General features: G+C 37.5%; 1 protein-coding gene across 1 annotated transcript in view; it reads right to left on the bottom strand.

Annotated features, from left to right (window-relative positions):
• The window catches only part of NEK1 (NIMA related kinase 1), a 93970-nt gene that overhangs the window by 2230 nt on the left and 65698 nt on the right, over positions 1–26042 (bottom strand). Inside the window, exons 27-34 of the mRNA XM_070948562.1 lie at positions 13540–13707; positions 12536–12650; positions 12332–12435; positions 10083–10294; positions 9116–9267; positions 6319–6518; positions 2409–2542; positions 1827–1959 (exon numbers count right to left, since the gene is read on the bottom strand). Coding sequence (XP_070804663.1) covers positions 1827–1959; positions 2409–2542; positions 6319–6518; positions 9116–9267; positions 10083–10294; positions 12332–12435; positions 12536–12650; positions 13540–13707 — 1218 coding nt within the window. The remainder of the gene's footprint in view (positions 1–1826; positions 1960–2408; positions 2543–6318; positions 6519–9115; positions 9268–10082; positions 10295–12331; positions 12436–12535; positions 12651–13539; positions 13708–26042) is intronic.

Consider the following 26042-nt stretch of genomic DNA (forward strand, 5'->3'; position numbering starts at 1 on the left):
TTAGAGCAAGCGAAGCAAGGCAGGCATTGCGACCAGCAAGCTGGAGGCTGGGGGGGGGGGGGGAAGAAAGAAAAAAAGAAACTTTTTTTCTTTTAAATGGGTCTGACAATCCAAGCTGAGTTGCCTGATTAGCAGGAAACTCAGTTGGGATCTTCAGAACTTGGCTCGTCAGAGCCATTTAAAAGGAAAAAAAGGCTCTGATGATCACACGGCTCAGCTGGGCATGGGGGGCGGGGGCAGGGATTTTTGCTACCGGTTCTCCGAACTACCCACCGCCATCGCTATCTACTAAGGCCGAGCCGGTCCGAACCGGGAGCATTTCACCCCCGGAAGAAGCTTTTTTTTGTTATGCTTTACTTTTGTCGCAAGCCTTTGTTCATTATGAGCCTTAGCTTTCCTCACTTCATCTTTGCAGCCTTGGGCTATTTGCTGATATTCTGCCTTAGCTGTGTGCCCCTCTTTCCACTTTTTATACTTGTCCTTTTTGTCTTTCAATTTATCAGAGAGTTCTTTATGCAGCCAGGCTGGTTTCTTTTGAAAGCTGTTATTTTTCTTCTTCATTGGTATTGTGCTAGATTGGGCTGCTGTAATCTCACTTTTCAAAATTTCCTAAGCTTCTTGAGTTGTTTTCCTCTTGAGGATTCTCATCCATGGAATCTTTCCCAAGATCTCTTTAAGTTTATTTTAATTAGCTCTCTTAAAGTCCAAGACTCTAGTTTGACTTTGTTCTACTGCTTGTGCTTGCATAATGTTGAATTCCAATATTGCATGATCACTCTTCCCCAAGGTTCCTGTAGCTCTCCCCCAAGGTTCTTCTATCATTGTTAGTGAGAATTAAGTCCAGTATGGCTAATCCATACTGCTTTTTTAATCTGCTTTTGGGGAGACAGTTGTCTGCTAGGTTTCTCAGGAACCTGTTTGATCTTCCACTTGGTGCAGAGTTTGGCTTCCCAGTTGATGTCAAGGTAGTTAAAGTCCCTCATTACTATTGTGATGTGCTTCCTACATACCTTAGTTAACTGACTAGCAAAAAGTTCATCTATTCCTTGTTTGGTTGAGTGGCCTATACTATAGTATAAACTATGGCAATGTCATTTTCTCCCTTTTATATTGACCCAAATGCATTCAAGGCAGTTTTCATCATTGTTGTGCTGTATTTCTATAGAGATGTAGTTATTTCTTATATATAGTGCAATTCCACCTCCTCTTTTATTTGGTCTATTTCTTTTAAATAATTTAAATCCCTCTAGCTGCATGTTCCATGTGTGGGATTAGGAACAATACAACTCAATTTATATTAAATATTAGGCATCTGTAAAATTGTTTCATATTAGTTATGAAAAAATCTCAGGAACTAGCAAAATCCTGTTTTTGCCTCTTTTAATAACAGGGAAAAGGATCAAGATTAACATTGTACCAAGTCAATACACATAATACACAAAATGCTGTGTATTTTAGCATATATACTTTCTGCAGTATGAACACATCTAATATAATTTCCATTAAAAACATTAAATAGAAAAATGTACAATTACAAATTGCAGTATGACAAATTGGACTATGTTCTATCCAAGAATGGGCAAACCCAAGCTGAAGTTATTACTACTGGATAGAATCCTATTAACTAGTAGAATTTTGGCAACTTTTAAAAGGTTAAAGTAGTAGTTCTATATTTAATATTTACTAGTTAAAAATATATAACTTTCTAGTATATATAGAAACAACTGTTGTACAACAAAAAATGGCATTTTACACAATAACTAGCTAACCATGAATAGGCAGTCAGCAGAAAAATAACACTGAACACGTGCTTGTCAGATACTTACCTTCCTGGTATGCTCCATCTGCCATTACTAAATGGAGAATTTTAGCATACTGATGTTTATGTTCATTTCCTAAAATATTTTGAACTATTGTTGAACAAATATCAATGCTTTCATCTTCATCTTCATGTATAGCCTAGAAAATAAGGCGTAGATATGTATTACTTAACGTAATAAAATATTATAAGATCACAAACTTTCCTCATCCAGATCCAACAAGGAACCAAAACTGCTAATATTTTTTTTTGCTAAAATCTAAATAGAAACTATCATTATTAAGCTACCTTTTCAGTGGAAATCTGGGAAGGGGAGTAGACGTTAGCAGTTATGGAGGACTGTCTCTAAATCATATTATTCAGAAAATGATATACTACCAGCCAGAAGTTATCAAGGCATAAATGGGCCTCCAGCTCCTGAACACAATAAATTACTTAGAGCATCCCTAAGAAATTGTATGTTAAAACTCATTTGAAAAATAACTATATTAGCTTAATTTCATTAAAAAAGTTCTCATATTATAAAGGAGATCATTATTACTAGATAATAATTTTGCTCCATTTTCTTCATATTAAACATTCTACAAACCTTTATTTCTTCATAAATTTTGATGAATTTTTCAAAGCCTATTTCTTTTTCCAGGTTACATCTCAGCTCTTCTAGATGACTGAACACACTATTATATTCCTCACATTCGTTGGCATTATCACCATCACTATTGTCTATGAAGAAATATGAGAAAACATTTTAGCATTCCATTTTTTATTGTAGCAATACTTATTTTATCCTTTTTCCAGTTCCTGTCTAAATTTTGAAGTTGTCATATGCACACTCAAGACTTATTATGAATATTCTATAGCTTCGTATGACCATATGCAAATATAACAGTAAAATAATATGGTTGCATATCTAAGTGTCAAAGTAGCAATAGTAATAGCACTTAGACTTATATACCACTTTATAGTACTTTACAGCAGTCTCTGTTCAGTTTCCAGCGTCAGCATATTGTCCCCAACAATCTGGGTCCTCATTATACCGACCTCGGAAGGATGGAAGGCTGAGTCAACCTTGAGCCAGTCAGGATCGAAATCTTGGCAGTGAGCATAGTCACTCTGTGATTCTGCATTCTAACCACTGCGCCACTATGGCTGCTGTAGTAGATAATTGGAAGATTGCGATCTGAAGATTTATCATGTTATTTAAATTAGTATAAATTGGTTTAAATTCAACTACTTTTAAGAACTAATTACAATGTACATTCATTTCTACTACATTTACTGTTATTATTTCAAAAGTATCAATTTTAGAGTACAATGTACTACAGGGTAAAAAAAATTAACCACAGGGATATTGTCTAGGCCAAGGGTCGGCAAACTTAAACACTCAAAGAGCCACTTGGACTCGTTTCCCACAGAAAAAACACACACCGGACCCACAAAACCTGGCTGGGCGTGGCCAACTCGATGTCACTCACTCACCCAGTCACATGACCCCCTAGCCACGCCTACCCAGCCACAAAACCATTCTGTCTCTCTCCCCCTCTTCCTATCTCCTCCTCTCTCCCCCCATGTCTCTCTCCCTCTGTATCTCTCCCTCTCTTCCCATCTCTCACCCCTCTCTATGTATCACTCTGTATCTGTCTCTATGTCTCTCTCTCCCCCCATCTCTCTCTCTGTGTGTCTCTCCCCCTCCCTTCGGGTAACTGTTCTCCTCGGTCAGGAGGTGAGCGGCTGCTCGATTAGGAGGGTCTTAACAGGATGGGACAGGAAGTTCCTCCTGCGCCATCATTCTAATCCGCTTCGCTAAACTTCCAGTTTCACAGTTCGGCTTCTTGGCGGAGGAGGTAGCTGTAGTAGACGCTTTCTTGGTAGCCTTATTCCGTCTCTTCTTTCTCCACCTCCATACCTGGGCAAGAACCCAGCGTTTGGCTGAGCGGGAGGGGTCTCGTTACCCCGTGCCGCTTCTCACAGGAACTCTTCAGAGCACATACTCCCAGCTGTGGCTGAACTGGGAGCATGCGCACACGTGGGGAGACCCTCCTTAAGCAAGCCGGTGCCCACCCTGCACGCACCTTTTCTGAGCTTCAGTGCTCGCTTGAGGAGGGTCTCCCTGCGCATGCGCATGCTCCCGGCTCAGCCACAGCCGGCCAGGGCATCACGAGTGTGAAAGAGCCACACTCAAGGGGCCAAAGAGCCGCATGTGGCTCACGAGCCGTGGTTTGCCGACCACTGGTCTCGGCATCTGCAAGCACAGAACATTCCTGGTGGGGGAGGGGGAGGAGGAATCTGACATTCATAAACCCCCAGTTTAAAAAAAAAAAAGGTACACAAACTCAAGCAGCATTTAACATTAAAAAACAAAACAAAACCAATTCACATTTACACCTATTAGTTAATTCACATCAAGATCTTGTATCTATGTAATGAACATTGATTGCAACCAATCATTAATAACCATATACACTGGAATTTTTAGTCTGCAAGGTGGTAACTATGCATTGAAAACAATGTTCTTCAAACTATGCTGCCTTTAACAGTAACAAGAGTTGGAAGGGACCTTGGAGGCCATCTAGTCCAACCTCCTGCTCACGCAGGAGACCTGTACTAGGGATTTGAATCGCCGACCTTTCTGATTGACAAGATCAGTGTCTTAGCCACTGAGCCACCTAGTCAGGCCTTGAATTTCATCAGTTATTTTTCAGTTGGTTATATCAAGTAATTCCCACAACAATGGAATTCTGCTGACACAGCAACAAAGGCAGGTTATCCTCATGGCAATGGCAAAATAATATTTATTAAAGGCTTGCTCAGTATAAAATAGCACTAATGAAATTAAGAAATGTTACAATATTAAAATCATAGATCAGAAAAGGACTCTGAAGGGCACTGAATTCAACCTTCCACTCAGAACAGGAATCCAAATTAAAGCATCCAGGCAACTGTCTACTTTCTTCTGAAACTCATCCAATTAAGAGCTACCCACCAGTTTTGGATAATTTGAATAATCTGTTAATAAATTTTTGCTAACAGTCAATCAAAATCTAACTTCTTGTAACTTAAATCTATTATTCCATGTCCTGTACTTGGAATGCGAAAGAACAAGTCTTGAATTACTTGCAACATCTTTTCAGGTATCTGAAGGATGAATTTCCACCCTTGTATCTAAATAAAGAGCCGAGGTGGCACAGTGGTTAGAGTGCAGTACTGCAGCTACTTCAGCTGACTGCTAGTTCAGTAGATCAGCAGATCAAATCTCAACGGCTCAAGGTTGATTCAGCCTTCCATCCTTCCTTGGTAGGTAAAATGAGGACCCAGATTGTTGGGGGCAATATGTTGTTCATGTTGTCTTTGTTGTAAGCCGCCCAGAGTCCTTGGAGAGTGGGCAGCATAGAAATACGAATAATAAATAAATAAATAAATAAATAAATATCCTTTCTCTTTTCATAAATTTTAACTTTTAATCTTGAGTCTTTAGCAATTTTTCTGAATTGTTCAGAACTGGACATAATATTTGAGGTTGGTTCTAACCAATGGAAAATAAATAATTGTTCCCATTATCTTAGTGAAAAAGTTTCAAAAAGTTGCCATATGTCTTAATTATTTTGTGCATCCAATTAAATAATTTAAGACTGTACACACCTTCAACAATTTCCACACTTTGCACAAATCTCAAAGTCAAATGTGATAAGACATTCTCTACCTGTAAACTGTTGCTCAGTAAAATTAGAAATAGTTTTGAAGGATGCTGACACATTAGTCCTAAATATGCAGTGGCAGACTGGACAGAGCTTCAGTATGATCTATTTTAAGAAAATTCCTGTTCACACCTGTAGTAATGGGCAATTGATAATAGAGCACAACACTATTCTCTTTTTAATGGCCATTTTGCAATTATTTACATGGACATGGACATGGACATGGACAACAATAGTTCAATCTCAAGCTACTGTGTTTCTCCAAAAAGAAGGCACTGGATCGATCCGGAGCTGTGTTATCGGCTGAAGATGCCTTCTGGCAGGCATCTGAAGGCAAAATGGAGGCCAGGGTGATGTGTGCGAGTGGCAGCAAGCGGCCACAGAAGAAGGCTGGCAGGTGTTGGGGTGTGCAAGGCCTGGTAAGTAGGGCAGCTCCACCCCCCCTCCCCACCCTAGCTTATTTTTTACCTGTGTGCCTCGCCCCACCCCCTGCACCCCGGGGTGGGTGGGGTCTTAATTAGGGCTAATTTTGTGGGTGGGGCTTAATTTGATCGCATGTGCTCCTCCAGTGATAGGGCTTCTTTTCAAGGTGGGTCATCTTTTTTGAGAAACACAGTACCCATTACTTCAATTAATGCTAAATAAAATGCTTGCTTAGTAGATTTGATAAATGGATATATATGTAACATAGTCCTAATGATTTGTCCCTGAGGTTAACTTTGTTTAAACATCATACAAGATGAAGACTGACTCACCAATTTCAGACTTACCTTTCTATAAAACAAATACAGAACCGAAGCATACCTGAATGCCATTCTTCATTAAAAGCACTTTCACTACTGAAATTGTTGCCATCCTCTTCCACCTCTGTATCATTTCCTAGGCATTTGGCTTTTAATGTTGTTTCTTCCTCTTCACTAAATTCATCACTGGGTTGCTCTAGAAGTAACTGCTCCATCGATGCCTGAAGCTCTTGCAAATCTGTATCTGTCTCCCCAAAGATTCTGTAAACACATTTTTTTTGGCTATTACTTTAATCAAGAGTGAATTCTTCAGAAATGTTGAAGCTAAAACTGCAAAACATGTTTTTATCCACAATAATAGCTAATACTGATCATAGACAACAAAGACTGTGCCATGTGGTTATTCTGTCATGTACTTGCTGTGCTAAAATCACTCCTCTGTGGATTTTTTATATGATCTACAATGACACCCTTATCTGATCATGTGGATAATTATCAGAAAAGTATTATTTTGCATTAGAAATATCAAACAGATATGGGAAATGTAAGTGATCAACTCAATCATAAATTTAATTTTGGATCTTGGTTAAGTGAACAGCTTTATAGAATATACTATAGATTGAAATATATCACATGAATTGGACCTTGTTTTATGCTGATATGAATACTGAACATTTTACAGATAATTTCTGTTTCATTTATTCAATTTAACTCCAGTCTTGTGAATTCAAAACAGTTGAGGTTCTTTGCTTAAGAAGTAAAACCATTTTAACACTGAAATCAATAATAGGAAGTACAAATCAGACAGACTGGCAAAGAGAAGCCAATACAATCTTAATTATCTTCGCTTTCTCAGTTTATAAGGAGTCATAATTGAAAACTTCATTCTCTGTCTCATTGTCATGCAGATAGATCTTAACAAAGAGGCCTGCTTAACAGAAAGAGAATTTTTCTTAAGTATGATATATCTGAGCAAACAAGTCACTATTTCAGGACAGTGTGTGTGGTTACAACAAATAAATGGAAAATCTCAAATTCTAAACTTGAATTCCTCAACCATTTTGCAAGAGGAGCATAAGAAAGTAAGATTCTAATTAAGAGTGGGTGATTATATCTCTCCATGAATAAAACAATTAGCTTTTACAAAATGAAAATGATATGCAACCACTGAGACAAAGCAGAAGCGATATTAGCTGTTACAAGACATAGGTTTTGAATATTTAAGAACTACTTTATAAATCAAGAAATTCACAAATAACTGTGCAATTGGATGTACTACTTCGGTGAGAAAGTGGGTTGCAAACCTTCAGCTTACATGCTAACTAGTATCTTAGTTTAAATATACAGTACATCTCCTGAATGAAGGTAGCTTCCAACCTACACAGAAAGATATACCACTCTGTCTTTGAGAAGGAAAAATCTGAATTATTTTACACACTTGAGCAGAAATTGATGAAGAAATTAAGAAATTGTTGCTAGACTGAAACTGAGAAAAGACATTAACACTGTTTCTGAAGACTTCAGATTAAAAATTGGAATTTCCAGGGGAAAAAAGTAAAGCCCAGTTAAAAGGAAGCACTGGAATTCAAGAAAAACTTCTATTTCTATAGAAATAAGTCAATATGTTTTAACTAGCTGTTCGATTAAGTTCAGATGATTGTTTTGCTTTTGTATGTTGTTTTGAATCCTCATTTTATATCTTTTATCTTTGCCAGCTCAATAATTTTCTGTACTTTTATGTATATTCCAGATTGTGCCAGAGGAAATAATTTCTCTTAAGATTTTTTTTGTGGTTTAGAATAAACTGAAATATCCTTCCAATTTCTCTATAGTATTTTTTTTAGATGAAAACATGTAACAGACCATTACCATCTTAGGTTCTCCCTAAAGTAGTGGGGGTTCTTTTGTTAATTCTCTTTTAAAGTTGCTGTTTTGATTGGAATAGGTCTTAATTTATCTGCTACAAAAAGTATTTTAATATATAAGTTTACCTGATAATTACCAGAAAGACAGCACAAGTTCTGAAACCCCTCTCACATCATTGTTAGGGGATAGATGCCATGGGAGGAGACCCTTGGCAAGAATGACCAAGCCAGGATATCAAAGAACAAGTGGATCAAGTATATAAAGACCCAAAAGGCTGAGGTGGGGATGGGGGGCAGGCAGGGAAGTCCTCCAGCCTGCTAACCTGTAAAATCAGCAAGCCCAGCTATCATTGCTAATGAAGGTAACAAAGTGCATAAATGAAAACTTTTTTCGTTTGTCTCAATGTCTAAGTCTGTAGACATTTTGCCTGTTTCTCAAAACCTTTTGTGCTCACTCCCAGAATGTATTTTGCAGCAACAGACATTCAGTTTCCTTTCCAAGCCATTCTATTGGTGATCAACCTTCTGTAATTACTACATTCCAATTTCGCCAATAAAACACTTCAAAGTATTCTACAACTGAATTAATGAATGATTTCCATCAGGTGCATTAATAGTTAATGTACTGTAAAGAAATAAAAAATGGTTACGTATTTGGTTTTTTTGCATTTTTATTACTGTTCAAAGTATGTTCTGAACTGTTTTCCCTTCCTGATTAAAGACACCAACATGCCCCAGCATAACCTAGACTTCTCCAAGCTGCGCACCTCAAATGTACTGGGGACCAAACACCCAACCAAAAGAGGCACTGAGAATACTAGTTGGGACCTCTGAAAACTGCAGCCCCGATCTTTTGAAGAGTACCAGACTGGGATAGCAAACAACCCCTTTTTTAAAATTTACCTTTTATTAATACTATCATTTATTTTAATTCTCATGAAAATCATGCCAAACACATTCTCTAAATACTTTTAGTGAAGTAGGATAGCTCACATTTCTTCAGAATCTGAATGTTCTTTAATTGGTACATCTTCAACATCATCAATTTCAAGATTCTCTTGATTTTGGACATCTGCAACACTAGGAACATCAACTAATGTTCTATATAATTTTGAAAGATCTGGAAGGGAACATGTTCTCAGCAACTGAAATGAAATAGTGCATTACATGAATAGATTAAATCAAAAAGCAATATCAAAATAACATAGTATCTAAATCAAGATATGAATATAAAATATTGTAACAAAGTAAATTTATCTTTATTTTTATCTCTAAGAATGAAGCAACTATATTGTTTGGCAATGGGAAGAAGTTACAGGTTGTTAATAGAACAGATTAAACTGTTAGTTTTCCTGACAAAACTGAATTTTTCTCATTATGTAATAGAGGTTTATAACAATATATAATGTGATAAACTGTTTATCGTATAACAAACATTATAACTTTTTCACAACTTTTAAATTCTTAAATAAAATTTCTATTTCAAACATAATTTCCCAGAATGCCATCTGTTTCCAACATTACAAAATGTCTCTTTTATATGAAAACTGTTGTATGTAATTCTTGTACTGTACAGCAGTGGCCCCCAACCTTTTGGCATCAGCGACTGGTTTCGTGGAAGACAATTTTTCTACAGACTGGGGGCGGGAGAAATGGTTTCGATTTTGTCCCTCACCGGTAACTCACTTCCAGCTATGCACCTTGGTTCCTAATAGGCCACACACCGGTACCTATCTGTGTCTCAGGAGTTGGGAACCCCTGCTGTACAGGTCAAATATCATAATTTTATAATCATTTAGAAGAAATGCTGTATCTACTAACAAATAAATCCATACATGTGCATGCAAAACCCAACATTTTATATTAATTTATGTGGCTTAATCAGTTCATAAAAAATATGTGTTTGCTTTCAATTACAGGATTTAGATTGTGAAAGATATAAAAGACTTTTAACACTTGCCTTTGGGTTGTTTGCATCAAACAGACCTGTAGAAAGCCCTACCAACACTGAATTTTTGCCTTTTGTTTTCTCTGGCGATACAGAGCGTGACCTTGTTGGAAGAGAATCTTCAAAGGAAGACTGTGTTGAAAGAACTGGAAAAGCTACTAGTCTTGCTTGGTGTTCCTGGACCTTCTGAAAAAAGGGTTCAGGCAGTGCAGGGCTGTTGGTCTCTGGTATAATAAAGACCAAACTATTTTAAAAATACATATACAATAGTAACAATTCAAGGGCTCCAATTAAGTAAAAGAATGATTCAGACATCTGAAGGAATTTTATATTTAGCAAGCATTTTAGAATTAAAATATGAATACTGTACATTGTTATTAAAACAATGCATCAGCATTCCCTCCTATCTGAAATAAACAGTTTTTTTCAAGTTGTCAGTTAAATTCAGTAATTTTATGTTCAAGTCATTAAATTTTATCTACCTAATGAATGTTAAGAAGTCCTGTCAATCAAATTTGGTTCTTTTCAATTCTTGACTGTTTCTACTGCAACACTATTGAAAAAAGCATTGCTGCTCAGCTCAAGAGAAATAATTATCAGTCCCAGGTTTGGGGCTTATTACATCTGACAGTCGTACAAAAAGAACAAAAGCAGATAAACTTGATTCTAGAAGACTGTTCAACTGGATTCTTCCTCTCCTTGTTCTCAGGATTATTATTATCAACTATCCTGTGTAAAATATTCCAGACTTAGTTTATATAACATTTATTGCATTTTTCTTTATAATTTCTAATAGTGCTTCCAGTGCTTAAGACAGACTTCTTACAAACATCTCTTTTATTAGTTTAAAGATATCTTATCAAAGTCTTAATACAATGTTTTCATTATTAACTACAATAGTTAGCTTTTCTATAATTATTTTTTAAAATTTGTGCTTAATTCATAATTCATTTGAATTAAACAGTAAATAACTGTCCTCCACATCGCCATAGACTATGAAAGCCTATGTGTGAGAAAAGTGGAGATTTTTCAGCAGGATAAATGGCAAAAGGAAAAGAGTTCTTTCATTCATCACATGATCTCTTTTCTGTGTCATCTGCATTTTTTTCTTCCTACATCCTTGTACTGATCAGAAAGAATCAGATATAAAGACAAAATTCTGCTGACAGTTCTGTTCCTTAAGAATATTGGGATCACAAGAGGTTTATTTTCAGGTAAGTAGATTTTGTTACACAGGTTTCCTATTTAAACTGAACAACATAGAAAAAAATAATGTGGGTGAGGCTGGCTCCAATTAGCATTGTGAAAAGCCTTTAAACATGGTTATTATCTAGGCATGCGGGTCAGGAGATGATTGTTAAGGATGCAAATGTTTTCTCATTTGCCACTGTATTATTATGATTGTTTTATTATGTTACTAATATTGTTAGCTGCCTAGATTTGTTGTAAATGGGTTGCCGTACATGTGTTGTAAATGTACTTAAATAAATAAATATCCAGACACATCCAATCCAGTCCCATTTTACCATTTAAAGACCTAAGGATGTTAATTATGTAAGGATGTGTTATGGCCCACCATATTCCATTCCAGAAGGAACACTTTAAATGTGAGAGGTCTTTGGTGCTCTCTGAGCTTGGTTGTTTTATTGCAGATGTTTCATCATCAGTGCTATACTCCCTCATTTCAATCCTGAACTACAAATATTCTCTTTTATTGGTATTTTAAATGTGACTTGTGTGCATGCAGGTGTGTTATGTATGTGCATACATAGCAATCTATCAGTCAGCAGGAAGCTCACAAGCTGCAAAATACATTATTATTATTTATTAAATTTATTTGTGGGGACTCTGGCAGCTTACAATATAAAACAATATTATAAAACAGTAAACAATAGATATAGCATTAGAATTAACAGAGAATTCGTTAAATTATCTAAGATGAGAGAGTCTTCAAATGTCTTCATTTATAGGAATGCACTTGTGCATTAAATAAATCCAAAAATGTTCCTAAAGATAGAAATGTTAGATGACTACTGCCCAATGTTCACCAGCTCTCTAATAAGATATAGATAAATAGGAATAATCAATATATTCTCAGTGGTTTTGTGACTATCTCTGTCCCTACATGCCAGCTATTTTGGGAAAATTCTCTAATAGCATTCATTTTGTGACTATACCCACAAATGTTCTGAAATTTCCAAATGTACCAATCAGTACAAAAATGTGGAGGAGTTTTGCTTTAAACAATTGCAGGTGCTGACCTATTGATGGTTCATCATGGATTGGTATTTTTTTATGAATTCCATCTTCTATAGCAAGATCTTTGTTGTCGTCATAGTGACAATTATCAGTATGAACTTCTGACCTGTGGGAGTATCACAACCAGGAAAAAAAGCAAATAGTTTATTATTAGTTTGTCAAAAATTGATTTTCAAATGGAGGCAGTGTAAAATATGGGGACTTACATTGTTTCCTTTTCTTTTCCTTCATTAACCCACACTTCAGCAACAGGAAATATATTTGTTTGACATTTGTTTCTTTGGGTTTCTTCTAGCAATTCTGCTTCCAAATCATCTGATTCTATAGAGAAAAGTTTTAGCTTTTCTGGAGACATTTACACACAGTAAATTCAGCAGCAAGGCATAAACTCTTTTGAAATATTATGCATGAATATCATTTAAAAATCTTTAACAGAACTCAAAAATAGCAATAGCAAGATATAACCAGTCAAGTCATATTTTAAAATGCCACATGAAATGTTATTAAATATTTCTCTGTATTATCTTTACATGTTTGTTATGTCTGATTGAATATTTAACTACATATAGTCCTGAATTTATGACTAGTTGCTTAGCAACCATTCAAATTCACAACAGATCTCTAAACACACACACACACACACACACACACACACACACACACACACACGTCAAATGATTGTATTTTGGGTGCTTAGCACATTTACAGCTGTTTGCAGTGTCATGGAATCACATGATGGTGATTTACAATGTTTTTGCCAGTTAGTTCCTATTTTTGGCGAAAATGCCGCACAGCAAATGATTGTCACATTCTCTTGGCAGCCGCCACAAAAAAGATAGTGAAATTGTGTTGGTTACTGGGTGATCCACTTTATGACCATCACAGGGAATGCTCTGTTACAGTCATAAGTTGAGACCTATCTGTAACAGCATTTGTCAACTATCCCAATGCACTGACACCCTGAGCAGTTTACAATACGAATAGAAACAAGACAGAATTAAAGAATAAAGATATAAGAAATAAGTATCATTATAATGATATAATGCTCTTGTACAATCAATCAGGACCAAAAGTATGCTGGAATAAAACAGATGGATTGCAGGGTTTCATATAGGTAACAAATTCTTGTCAAGTTTCTTTAATATATTTTTCCTGCTTTATTAGAATAATACATTTAAATATACTTGAATTTAGAATTGGCAAGACATACCTTCCGTCAGAGTAGGTTCAGATGATAATTGGACTAACTCAGATCCATGAAGCCTTGCTGTTGCCATATTTTTACTATTATCAGCTTCAAATGATGATTTTCCTTCAACAGAAGTTACTGCTCTAGCATTATCACTCTTTCCTACTGTTAAAGTTGTCTTTGACACTTCTACAGAAAAAACAACGTTATCATTTGAAACATACTTCTTACTGAATTCCTTTCAGCAAACATGAAATGTAGCATTCAGCACTCAGAAACTGCATTTTTAATCCATGTTATTTTAAAACTGTACTGCAATTGTTTAGAAATGCAGAGATTGGGACTTCCAGCTGACATCGTGGTGATATCAGACTTGAGGAGTGGATCTCCGTACTCGCATGCAGAGTTCTCCATGTTAAAAGGCTCCAAAAGGAGCTAAAAACACCCTGGAGGGGTGGTGAAGAAAAGAAGGGCATCCTGCAGGTCGTGGAGAGTTGCAATCTCTCCTGCTTGTTCCAGGATTTTTTTCCTTCTCTCCTTCACGACGAGGAGAAGAGGTAGCCAAAAATGGCTGCTGTGAAGCTAAGACAGCCAAGGCAACAAAGAAAGCGCAGGAGTGGTGTAAATGAACAGCGAAGGGAACTGGGTGAGATGATTCCTCTTTTACTCAAAACATAACCTTAAAAAGAAAAGAAGGAGAAAATCCAAAAGAGACTCTATTTATTAAAGCGGTGAATAATCACACAGAGAAAAACTACAGACTCGAAAGAAAAGAACTAAGAGAGGGAAAAGTTAAAAATTTCAAAGTATAGAAAATTGGATGATTAAATTGGGTAGGTGTTTTTTGGAAAGGCATTTCATAATGCTAGATCTACTTTAATAATTGACTTTGCTCTTATAAATCAAATTTAAATTGGATTTAATAGCTGTTAGAACTGAGACAATGCTGAAACCTAAGCTAAGACTGCCATCTACTGATGAAGGAAAATATACCATACTCTACAACCCTGGGAAAATTTTTGATTAGAAAAGGAAACATTTATCTGGAGAACTGTGGTAATATTTACTGTTCTATACTTATCTATCTTATGACTATGGGAGGTTCAATGGTGAGAACAAGAAAGATACCTAAGTAAAGCAGTTTTTTAATGCTATTAAACTTATAGAGCAGACATAAGGAGATATTTGGAGAGTTTCCTGGACTACCTGAACATCTGATTGAATAACCCTGGGATATAAAAGAACTGTGACTATAGTATTTTTTGAGGAGCAACATTAGACCTGAACATATAGTTGTTGAATTATTGAGTAAAAGTGGACCTTATTAAAATAATAAGATGATGAGATGCTCCATATGGGGGAAATGAGTGGAAGTGCAAAATAAATATTATTGATGTTCAAAAGCATTAAGGACTCTATGACAAAGAACTTTAGGGAGGTAAACAATTTAATGCAAAGCATAGATGGGAAAATAGAAAATATTCTACAAGGGACAATGAATAAAGACCAAGATGCCCAGGAGAGGGAGGAGACAATGGAAAGAATGGAAGAAAAGACAGAACAGATAAATCAACAAGCAAAACAAGAAGAGAAGATAATAAAGACCATAATGATTAATGAAACAAATCAGGGGATAAGTATTTTAAGAGATTTAAAAATGGAATGGGAAGATACAATTGAAAAAGAGATAGGGGTTTGGGCAGATACCCTGGAGGCTTGGCAGTATAAGAGAATTGAGATGAGAAGAATACTTAGACTAAACAGTAAAAATGCAGAGGTAGATAGAGACAAAGATCCAAGAGAGGAGTATGGGAGGTATGCCAAAAAACAAATAAGAATTGAAATATTAAAATGGGCAAAAGAAGATGGATAGAAAGGAAATGTTATTTCAATCACCATATTATATTAAATAATATGGTGATTGTTGTCAGAATGGAGTAAGGAAATTAGATTTTAATACAATATATATATTATACTAGGATTAGTAAGGATGGCCTGATTAAATAGAAGAAATTAAAAAATTAAATGGAAAGATTAGAGGTTGAAAGATTATTATGCATGCTTAAACAATGTTGTAATTGGCATTAGAATGATACATTGAAATATTGAATAATTAAATAATGAAGGTTTATATATTATTATTATTATTATTATTATTATTATTATTATTATTAATACAAATAGTAATATTAATACTAGGACTATGTAAAATTAATTAACGTAACAAATATTGGTGATATTAGTATTGTTATTTGATAAAAGAAGACAACTACGGAAAACTTTTACAGCAAATAAAATTGGATTTAGAAAGATGGAGTGCATTACAATTATTTATATTGAGCCGAATTGCAACCATTAAAATGAATGTATTGCCAAAATTGTTATATCTCTTTCAGACTATACCTATAAAATTGGATAAGATTCTTTTTGTAGAATTGAACCAAATCACCACAAAATTTATATGGGCAGGTAGAAAAGCACGAATAAAATTAACAGACCTTCAAGATAGTAAAAGCAGAGAAGGTCTAGGGCTTCCAGATTGGTGACTCTACTACAAAGCAGCAATTTTAACCTGGGTTAAGGAGTGGATAAACTTAAGAAATAGAAGATTACTTATATTGGAAGGGCATGATCTACAAAAGGGGTGGCATGCCTTTCTATGGGACAAAGAAAATAAATCCCATTCATATTTTTTTATCACAAAATACGAGAGGCCTTAATGTTAATATTTCAAGAAACTAAGAAAAAAATACTATATGAAAATGCCTGGGTGGGTGTCAACAATGGAGGCAAGATACACCCAAACATTATGGATATAAATAAAATGGTTAAATATTGTGAAATTTTAGATGATCAAGGAAATTTAAAAAGTAGGCAAGATCTGGAGAAACAAGGAATTAACATTGATTGGTGGCCTTATCTACAAATAATATCGTGGTATTTAAAAGATAAAGAGGAATATGGAATTGAACTGGTTACACAACACTTAGATAAATTACTGATTGGAACAGATGAAAAGTTAATAATCAAATTGTATACGTATTTTTTGGAATTTGAAAAAGCAGAATAATTAGTGAAGGGAGTGATTATAGTGTGGGCAAAGAATGTAGGGCACAATATTGAATTAGAGGAATGGGAAACCATTTGGAACAGAAATTATAAAATAACAAGATTGGCAATATATAAAGAAAACCAATACAAAATGTTCTACCGTTGGCATTTGTTATCCCTCAAGATTAGCAAAAATATATCCAAATTTAACTCCAAATTGTTGGAAATGTGGACAAAAGCAGGGTACCTTCTATCACTCATGGCGGCTGGGTTCAGAATCGAAAAAATATTGGAAAAAAATAAAAAATTGGTTGCAGGAAATAACCGGAGCGCAACTAGAATATACATTGGAACTGTTCCTTCTGGGGATAATGAAAAAAGCTTGGAATTCCGGTTGGTGAGCTGCGGCGATATGGTGCTGAGTGAGTGACCGCTACTCCTCAACACCATCTGTCACCGTGTTTTGGGGATCCCTTCGGGGGCACGGGACCTGGAGAGCCCCGCGGACAATAGAGAGAACCAGGCAAGCGAGAAAGCGAATTGCAAATGCTTCTTGCTAGACCCGGCGGCTCTGTCAATCTAACGTGTGTGAGTCTGCCTTAATGGCGGACCCGAAGCTGTAGCAGCCAGCAACGAGACGGGAGCTAGGAGATTCGGAGGCTGCAGTGTCAAAATCGGAGCCCACCTTTCCTGCCTAAAGAGGGTATCAAAGAAGGGGCCGGCGGAGTCGGGCAATAAGGGCTCAGCGAGGGAAAGAGCGGCGACTGAAATTAAAGGAGGAGATCTAAAGAAGTTGGAGCCTGACAAGCCGGCGCGGTGAACTGAGAGACTGGCGTGAGACTGGCGTGTGATTTTCTGCGCAAGAGAGAGAGTTGGTGGGTTTAGCGAGCAAGAAGAGAAAGGAACCCAGAAAAATCTTCCTTTTTTCGGTTGTCTACAGCACTGATCCAGCGGAAAACAAGGCAGTGGAGATTTGTTTATACTTGACTGTGGAGAAGAACAGGAAACGCTGCCATCTCAGTGACTGGACAGAGTAACAATCTGAAGGACTGGCTTGAGACAATCTAGCACTGAGACCAACCATAGAGTGCAGACTCAGACCTCCGAACTTGGAAAGAAGAAAGACCGGGAGAAATTGGGAGGCTGTGCAGTAAAGAAACTTACTCTGCTCCATCCCAGATACGCTTTATGCAGTAATCTGTATTTTATATATTATTATTAACTATTACAACAAATATTGTAAATTTTTATAACCACCAAACTTTGAACTTTCTTCACCTTTAATAGTTATAAGTTATAATATAATATTTATAATATAATATAGTAATAGATATCTTTCTACCTCTTTATATCTACTATATATCTGACTAATTATATATTTAATCTGTTAAGCATCTAACTGTATTTATTTATATTGGTAGAATTTATTTGTAGTAACTTATTTTTTATAGTAATTTATTGCACTTAGAGTTATATACTATTTTGTACTTGAAATCTTAATAAACAAACTTATTGTTATGGGGGATTTTAACCTGCCATCCGCTGGTGAGATGTCGGAGATGACTCGGCAGTTCATGGCTTCCATGACGGCCATGGACCTGACCCAGGTAGTTCAAGGCTCCACCCACTTGGGGAATCACACTCTGGACTTGATTTTTGTCTCTGATCAGTGGCTGAATGATCTAAGAATAGGGGATATAGACATCAAGCCCTTGTCATGGTCTGATCATTCTCTCCTTCACATGGACTTTCAAGTCACTTCCACCCACCGCAGGGAGACAGAACCAACCAAATGGTTCTGTCCCAGGCGCCTGATGGACCCCGAAAGATTCCTGATGGAGCTTGGGCCATTTCCTGAGACTGGCTCACAACTCGACTGAGGACCTGGTGGTCGCCTGGGACAGGGCGGCTACTGGGGCCTTGGACTGTGTTGTGCCTTTGCGGCCTCTGACCCAATGCCGATCTCGTCTAGCTCCTTGGTTTTCTGAGGAGCTGAGAGAGATGAAGCGTCGGAAAAGATGCCTGGAGAGCGATTGGAGGACAAGCCGATCTGAATCTGACCGAACACAGGTGAGATCTTATATTAAGACCTACCTAGTGGCGATAAGAGCGGCAAAGTCTAGCTACTTCTCCGCTCTTACTGCATCTGCAGAGAACCGCCCAGCTGCGCTGTTTAGGGTGACCCGCTCCCTACTTCAGGTGGGGGTACGGGAAGATCCCTTAAAGGGTCGAGCTGAGGATTTTGTACAATTCCTGCATGATAAAGTCGCTCAGATTCGGGAAGGCCTGGACTCCGATTGGGTAGATCCAGGGGAGGAGACGGGGGCAGGTCTTGAGAGCGTTATCTGGGAAGAGTTTGACTCTGTGGCTCCTGAGGACGTGGACAGGATTCTGGGCAAGCTTAACGCTGCCACATGTTTATTGGACCCGTGTCCCTCCTGGTTGGTACTGGCCTCCCGGGAGGTTACACGAGGCTGGCTCCAGGGGATTATAAATGCTTCTCTGAGTGAGGGTGTCTTTCCCGCCGCCTTGAAAGAGGCGGTTGTGAAGACCCTCCTCAAGAAGCCTTCCCTGGACCCGGCTATACTATCAAATTATTGTCCAATCTCTAATCTTCGCTTTGTTGCGAAGGTTGTTGAGAGTGTGGTGGCGCGACAACTACCCCGATACCTGGATGAAGTTGTCTATCTGGATCCGTTCCAGTCGGGCTTCAGGTCACGATACAGCACGGAAACGGCATTGGTCGCATTGGTGGATGATCTCTGGAGGGCTCGGGACAGAGGTTGCTCCTCTATCCTGGTCCTATTAGATCTCTCAGCGGCTTTTGATACCATCGACCATGGTATCTTACTGCATCGGCTGGAGGGGTTAGGAATAGGGGGCACCGTGCTTCGGTGGTTCTCCTCCTTCCTCTCTGACCGTTCGCAGTTTGTGTTGGCAGGGGGGCAGAGGTCGACCTCGAGGCACCTTATTTGTGGGGTGCCGCAAGGGTCAGTCCTCTCACCCCTTCTGTTCAACATTTATGTAAAACCGCTAGGCGAGATCCGTGGTTTTGGGGTGAGTGTTCATCAGTATGCTGATGACACACAGCTATACATCTCCACCCCAGACCACCCCAATGATGCCCTTGCTGTGATGTCCCGTTGCCTGGAGGCCGTGCGGATCTGGATGGGGAGAAACAAGCTCAGACTCAACCCCTCCAAGACCGAGTGGCTGTGGCTTCCGGCGTCCCGGTATAGTCAGCTAGTACCATCACTGACAATAGGGGATGAGATCTTGCTCCCCACAGAGAGGGCCCGCAACTTGGGTGTCCTCCTGGATTCACGGTTATCTTTAGAAGATCATTTGACGGCCGTGGCCAGGGGTGCCTTTTATCAGGTTCGCCTGATCCGCCAGTTGCGTCCCTTTCTGGATCAGGACGCCTTGCGCACGGTCACTCATGCCCTAGTTACCTCCCGTATGGACTACTGTAATGCTCTCTACATGGGGCTCTCCTTGAAAAGCACCCAGAGGCTCCAACTGGTCCAGAACGTAGCCGCGCGGGTGATTATGGGTGCAGCTCATTACGCCCATGTAACACCTCTCCTACGCAAGCTGCACTGGCTCCCGGTGGTCTTCCGGGTGTGATTCAAGGTGTTAGTTATCATCTTTAAAGCGCTCCATGGCTTAGGACCTGAGTACCTACGAGACAGTCTTTTGCTCCCTGTGAGTTCGTTCTCACAGGGAGGGACTACTCAGGGTACCGTCAGTCAAATTATGTTGACTGGCGACTCCCAGGGGGAGGGCCTTCTCTGTGGGGGCTCCAACCCTTTGGAATGAACTGCCCCCGGAGATACGGAATATCCCTGATCTCCGTACTTTCCACCATGCCCTCAAGACCCTGATGTTCCAACAGGCGGGGCTAAACATACGAACATGTGAATGATTTTTTAAATGTTATCTAATTCTGGGTTTTATTTGATTGACCAAACTAAGTAATAATTTTAATTAGCAATTTTATGATGTTTGTGTGTCTATATTTTTCTTGACTGTACACCGCCTTGAGTCCTATGGGAGAAAGGCGGTATAGAAATATAATAAATAAATAAATAAAATAAATCAATTTAAAAAAAAATAATTAGGTAAGATATAGGAACTTAAGAGATAGAGGATATCTGTATATTCTAGGAAGTAGAGTGATTTAAGACACCAGAAAACGATAGATATTGTTTGTATTTAAGGGACCTGAACTAATCCCCCACAAAGAAAATTAATTCTTAACAATTATTCAATTATTTACTAGCTGTTAAATTAATTAAGTATAAATAAGTAATTAGTATTTAATCAATTACAATCAAGCATTTGATAGTATTAATATTGTGATTCAAGCGCTATCTACCTGAGAGTCCGACTGAAAGTGATATTGCTGGTCAAAGTCAATGGGATTAAGAAGGTTAAGGATAGGAATTTAAGGAAGAGTCTTTAAATAAATAGACCTCTCAAACCTAACAAAGCAAGTAACTTAATTAGGATTCCAAGAAATAACTAATAGTGGAAAACAGTGGCAAGTGCCACTGAATGATTATTTGGAGAAATATTGAGAAAATAATAAAAGAACAAAAGTCAATTTTGAAAGAAATGGCAAGTATGACTTCAACAATCTTGAAAACCGGTAAAAAATCCTACCAATCCTACCTTAGCAATGTCGTCCCCAGCTACTCAGAAGTCATTAGAAGGCTTGCAGAAAATAGATAAACCTCCAACAACCCCAACTTTACAAACTGTACAGTCCTCTCTGTCACTTATCCAAAAAACTATGTTAGTGATGCAAGAGAAACTGCTAAATAACCACTCAGAATTAAAGTTGGATATCCATGTGCTAGACTCAAAGATGAATGAGATCCAAGCTTCAATCGCTAATAATGAGAAAAGAATTCAAAAAGCAGAACAAAAGATTGAATAAAACGAAAAGAAACTGGACATGGTAGATCAAACTTTTTCGACGCAGAATAAGGAAATTAAAGACTCATTGATACATCTTGAAATGGACAAGGCCTCATTCTACCTCCGTTTTCAAAATACTTGTGAAGAAAAAGAAGAAGATCTGGGTGATAAGATGGCTGAGTTGATTGTGGATGCTCTCCAGCAAAACAAACAGGAAATCATTAGAGAGCTTGACGAAGTCTATAGAGTCCAAACAAATTATGCGAGAAGGAACAGGCTCCCTAGGGAGGTCCATGTAAGATTCGCCAGAAAAAAAGTGAGGGACATCTTATACAACATAGCGCGAGAGGAACAAATTACATTCAGAGGGAAAGAGGTGATTATTTTAAAACAAGTACCAAAAAGAGTGAGGGAAGGGAGGAAGAATTATAGATTTCTGACGAGTCAATTGAATAGAAGAAACATAATATTTAGATGGCTCCTGCCAGAGCGGATGTTAATCTCATGGCAGGGAAGGAAAATTAAAATTGACAGCTTAAGTGCAGCACAGGACTTTCTAGATCAGCTAAGGGGGGGGGAGAGGAGCAAAATAGCAAGGAGGAAATCGAAACGGCAAACACAGAAGAAGAAACTTCCCAAGAACAAAGTACAAAGGAAGATATAGAAGAGGAGAAGAAAAGAGAAGAAGAAAAAGGAAAAAAAACTAGACCGGTAAGAGCAGTAACTCTAAAAACAAACAAGAACTAGGAATTAGATACAAACATTAGGAATGAATGATATAAAAATTCTATCTCTAAATGTCAATGGCTTAAATGATTATAAGAAGAGGAAGTTAATACTGTCAAAACTGGTTAAACAAAATCCGGATATACTATGCATACAGGAGGTCCACATAAAAAAAGAAGAGGCCAATTTTCTAGAATATACTAAATTCGGCAAAGTATTCGTGTCCTTAGCAGAGAAAAGAAAAAGGGGGGTTGCTATGTATGTCAGAAGAGGAATAGAGGCAGAACTAAAATATAAAGATGCCAAAGGGAGAATCCTAATGATAGAGGTAACGCGTGGTAACTCTAAAATGATATTGGTGGGGGTACATGCCCCGAATAAAAAACAGGGACAATTTTATCGGAAATTACATGAACAATTAGGAAAATGGGCGCATAATGAAATATGTATGTTAGGCGACTTTAATGGTATTGTAGACCCAGACAGAAACTATAAAAGTGGAAAAATTAAAAAAAATAAAAGGATACCTTTGCCAAAAAGTTTTTTTGATTTGGTGGATGAATTAAACCTAATTGACATGTGGCGAACATTGCATCCTTCCGACAGACAATACACCTTCTACTCGAATCCGCAGAATTCCTGGTCTAGAATAGACATTGTTTGGGCCACCAGGAAACTAGGATTGGAAATTAAGAAGGTCGATATGAGCACAAACGCCTGGGCAGATCACAAGCTCCTCGAAATAAATTGGCATTATAGGAATAAGAGGAAACAATAGAGATGGAGATTACAAACGAACTTACTGAATGAAAAAGAGTTTATATTTAAACTGAATGAAGAAGTAAAGCGCTTTTTTACAGAAAATGGTAATCAAGGTACGGCCAGAGAAATTGTTTGGGATACTATGAAGCCTTATGTGAGAGGAGTAGCTATATCGTATATGGCGTTTAAAAATAAAGAAAAAAGGAACGCTAGGGAGGCCCACACCAAAAGGTTAGAAGAAGCGGAAAATAATTTACTGCAAAACCCAGGAGATGAGGTGGCTGAACAAAAGTGGATGATGGCGAGGCATAGGCTGAATATTTTGGATCAGGACGAGTTAGCGCAAAAAATAAAAAGAACAAAGCATTACTTCTTCCAGAACGCGAATAAGTCCGGAAGATGGCTTGCATACAAATTAAAAAAAGAAAATGAAAAAAGTCAAATTCTTGCATTAGAAGATTCTAAGAGTAACCTCCTGACGAAGGAAGAGGATAAATTAGAAAGAACAAGAGAATTCTACGAAGCTCTATACAAAGAGGAAGAGATTGAGCCAGATAAGGTGGAACAATATCTGATGGAAGCTAGCCTACCTCACATAACAGAAGAAGAGAGGGAAATGTTGAATAACAAAATTACAATAGAGGAACTTAAAATTGCTCTTACTAAAATTAAAAAGAATAAAACCCCAGATCCAGATGGACTCCCAGGGGAAATCTATATAAAATTTGACGAAGCATTGCAATTAGAATTATTAGAAATCTTTAATGAGGTCTTGGTTGGTACAAGAATCCCGAATACTTGGAGGGAAGCGTATCTCACACTCATATTGAAAGAAGGTGCTGATCCAAAACAAATTGCAAATTATAGACCCATCTCCTTACTAAATTCAGATTATAAATTGTTTATGAGTATAATAGCGGAGAGGGTAAAAATTTTTTTAAACGTTTGGATCCATAAGGACCAGAACGGATTCCTTCCAGGAAGACAAATGAGGGACAATCTGAGAACGGTATTAAATGTTATAGAATATTATGAGCAACATCCCGAAAAGCAGTTGGCGCTAGTGTTTGTGGACGCCCAAAAGGCGTTCGACAACCTGAATTGGAGCTTTATGGTCAATCAAATTAATTTAATGGGATTTGGGGCAAATTTTAGGAAAATGATTGAGAATATTTACCATAAACAGAGGGCGAGTATTCTAATAAATGGGGACAAGACTCGAACATTTCAGATCCAAAAGGGAGTAAGGCAGGGATGCCCCCATCCCCCCTACTTTTCATCTTGGCGTTAGAAGTGCTACTTAGGAAGATTAGATCTAATAAAGAAATCAAAGGACTAAAGATGAGGAAAGAAATTTTCAAAACACAAGCCTTCGCAGATGACGTGGCACTAATAACAGAAGACCCATTAAAAACTGGCCCAAAATTACTACAGGAAATACAGAAGTATGGAGAAGTTGCTGGCTTTAAACTTAACAAAACAAAAACCAAAATAATAGTGAAAAATGTAACAGAAGCATATAAGAAAGAGTTGGAAAAATCCTTAGGTCTCCAGGTAGTGAAGAAAACAAAATACCTAGGAATATGGATAACTTCGAGGTATTCATCATTAAAAGAAGATAATTATACCCCACTATTACAAAAAATACATCAAGATTTAGATAGATGGAAAAAGCTAAATTTGTCTTTCATGTAAAATAGCAGCAATTAAGATGAATATCCTCCCCAAAATTATATTTCTATACCAAAGCATACCGGTGAGTTTAGATAAAAAATTCTTTTTAGATTTGAATAAAAGTGTTAGGAATTTTCTATGGGAGGGAAAGAAGGCCAGGATCTCATATAAGATATTACAAGGGAAAAGAAATATGGGTGGCTTTGGACTCCCTGATTGGGAAGCTTATCAAAAGGCAGCTAAATTAGTTTGGATTAAGGAGTGGGTCACATTGCAAAATAGGAGGATTCTGACCTTAGAAGACCACGATTTACAAGAAGGATGGCACGCCCATTTGTGGGACCCAAGAAATAAGAAAAAATCCTATTTTCACAAACACAAAGTAAGGGAGTCCCTTATACAAACGTGGGAGGAAATTAGGCAGCGGTTCTATGCCAAAGTACCAAATTGGCTTTCTATTATGGAGGCCCTGACCTCTCCAAATAGAAGAGACATTTTAAAATTTGGCACATATAAGGATATATTAGATGAAAACGGGAATCTTAAATCCCTGGACACGCTGAGAGACCAAGGCTTTAACTGAGACTGGTGGAATTATTTACAGATAAATTCAAGGTACCAGATGGATAGGGATCAATATGGCATAGAAGCAAAGTATAGAAATTTAGACAAAATTATGCTGGGGGTGGAAAAGAAAATGTTAGCAAAAATATACAATCTTCTATTAGACGAGGACAGGGCAGAGGATATAGCCAGAAACCAGTTAAGTACCTGGGAAAAAAACATCGGATATAGTTTAAATTTTAATGATTGGGAAGAGGCCTGGAACAGAAATTATAAAATGACTAAAGTAGCAACATACAGGGAAAATCATTATAAGAAGCTCCACAGGTGGCACCTAGTGCCAGCCAGATTAGCGAAAATGTTCTCTAATGCTTCAGCAACTTGCTGGAAGTGCAGTAAGGATGTCAGCACCTTCTATCATATGTGGTGGACCTGCTCAAAGACAAAAAGGTTTTGGTCTAGAATTCGAAATTGGTTACGGGAAATAATTGAAGAGGAAATAGATTTATCTCCTGAAATATTTCTTTTGGGAATAATCAGGGATGGGTTTACCAAAGATAAAATTCAACTTATAATTCATATAACAACAGCGGCCAGATTAGTGTATGCGAAATTTTGGAAAGATAAAACCATACCATCAGAGGAAATATTAATAAATAAAATTTTAGAATGCGCAGAAATGTCAAAACTAACAAATGAGCTAAATAACGATGAGAAATCAAAACACCATGTAGTATGGGGAAAGTGGTATGAATGGTTAAATAATAGGATAAAATCATGATGTCAGGGTATGCTTATTTCTTGCAATTTAAGTGTGAAGTATA

The sequence above is a fragment of the Pituophis catenifer genome, unplaced genomic scaffold (assembly GCF_029215685.1).
Source record: "Pituophis catenifer annectens isolate HBS135680 unplaced genomic scaffold, rPitCat1.0.hap2 SCAF_8, whole genome shotgun sequence".
In the NCBI taxonomy this organism is placed as follows: domain Eukaryota; kingdom Metazoa; phylum Chordata; class Lepidosauria; order Squamata; family Colubridae; genus Pituophis; species Pituophis catenifer.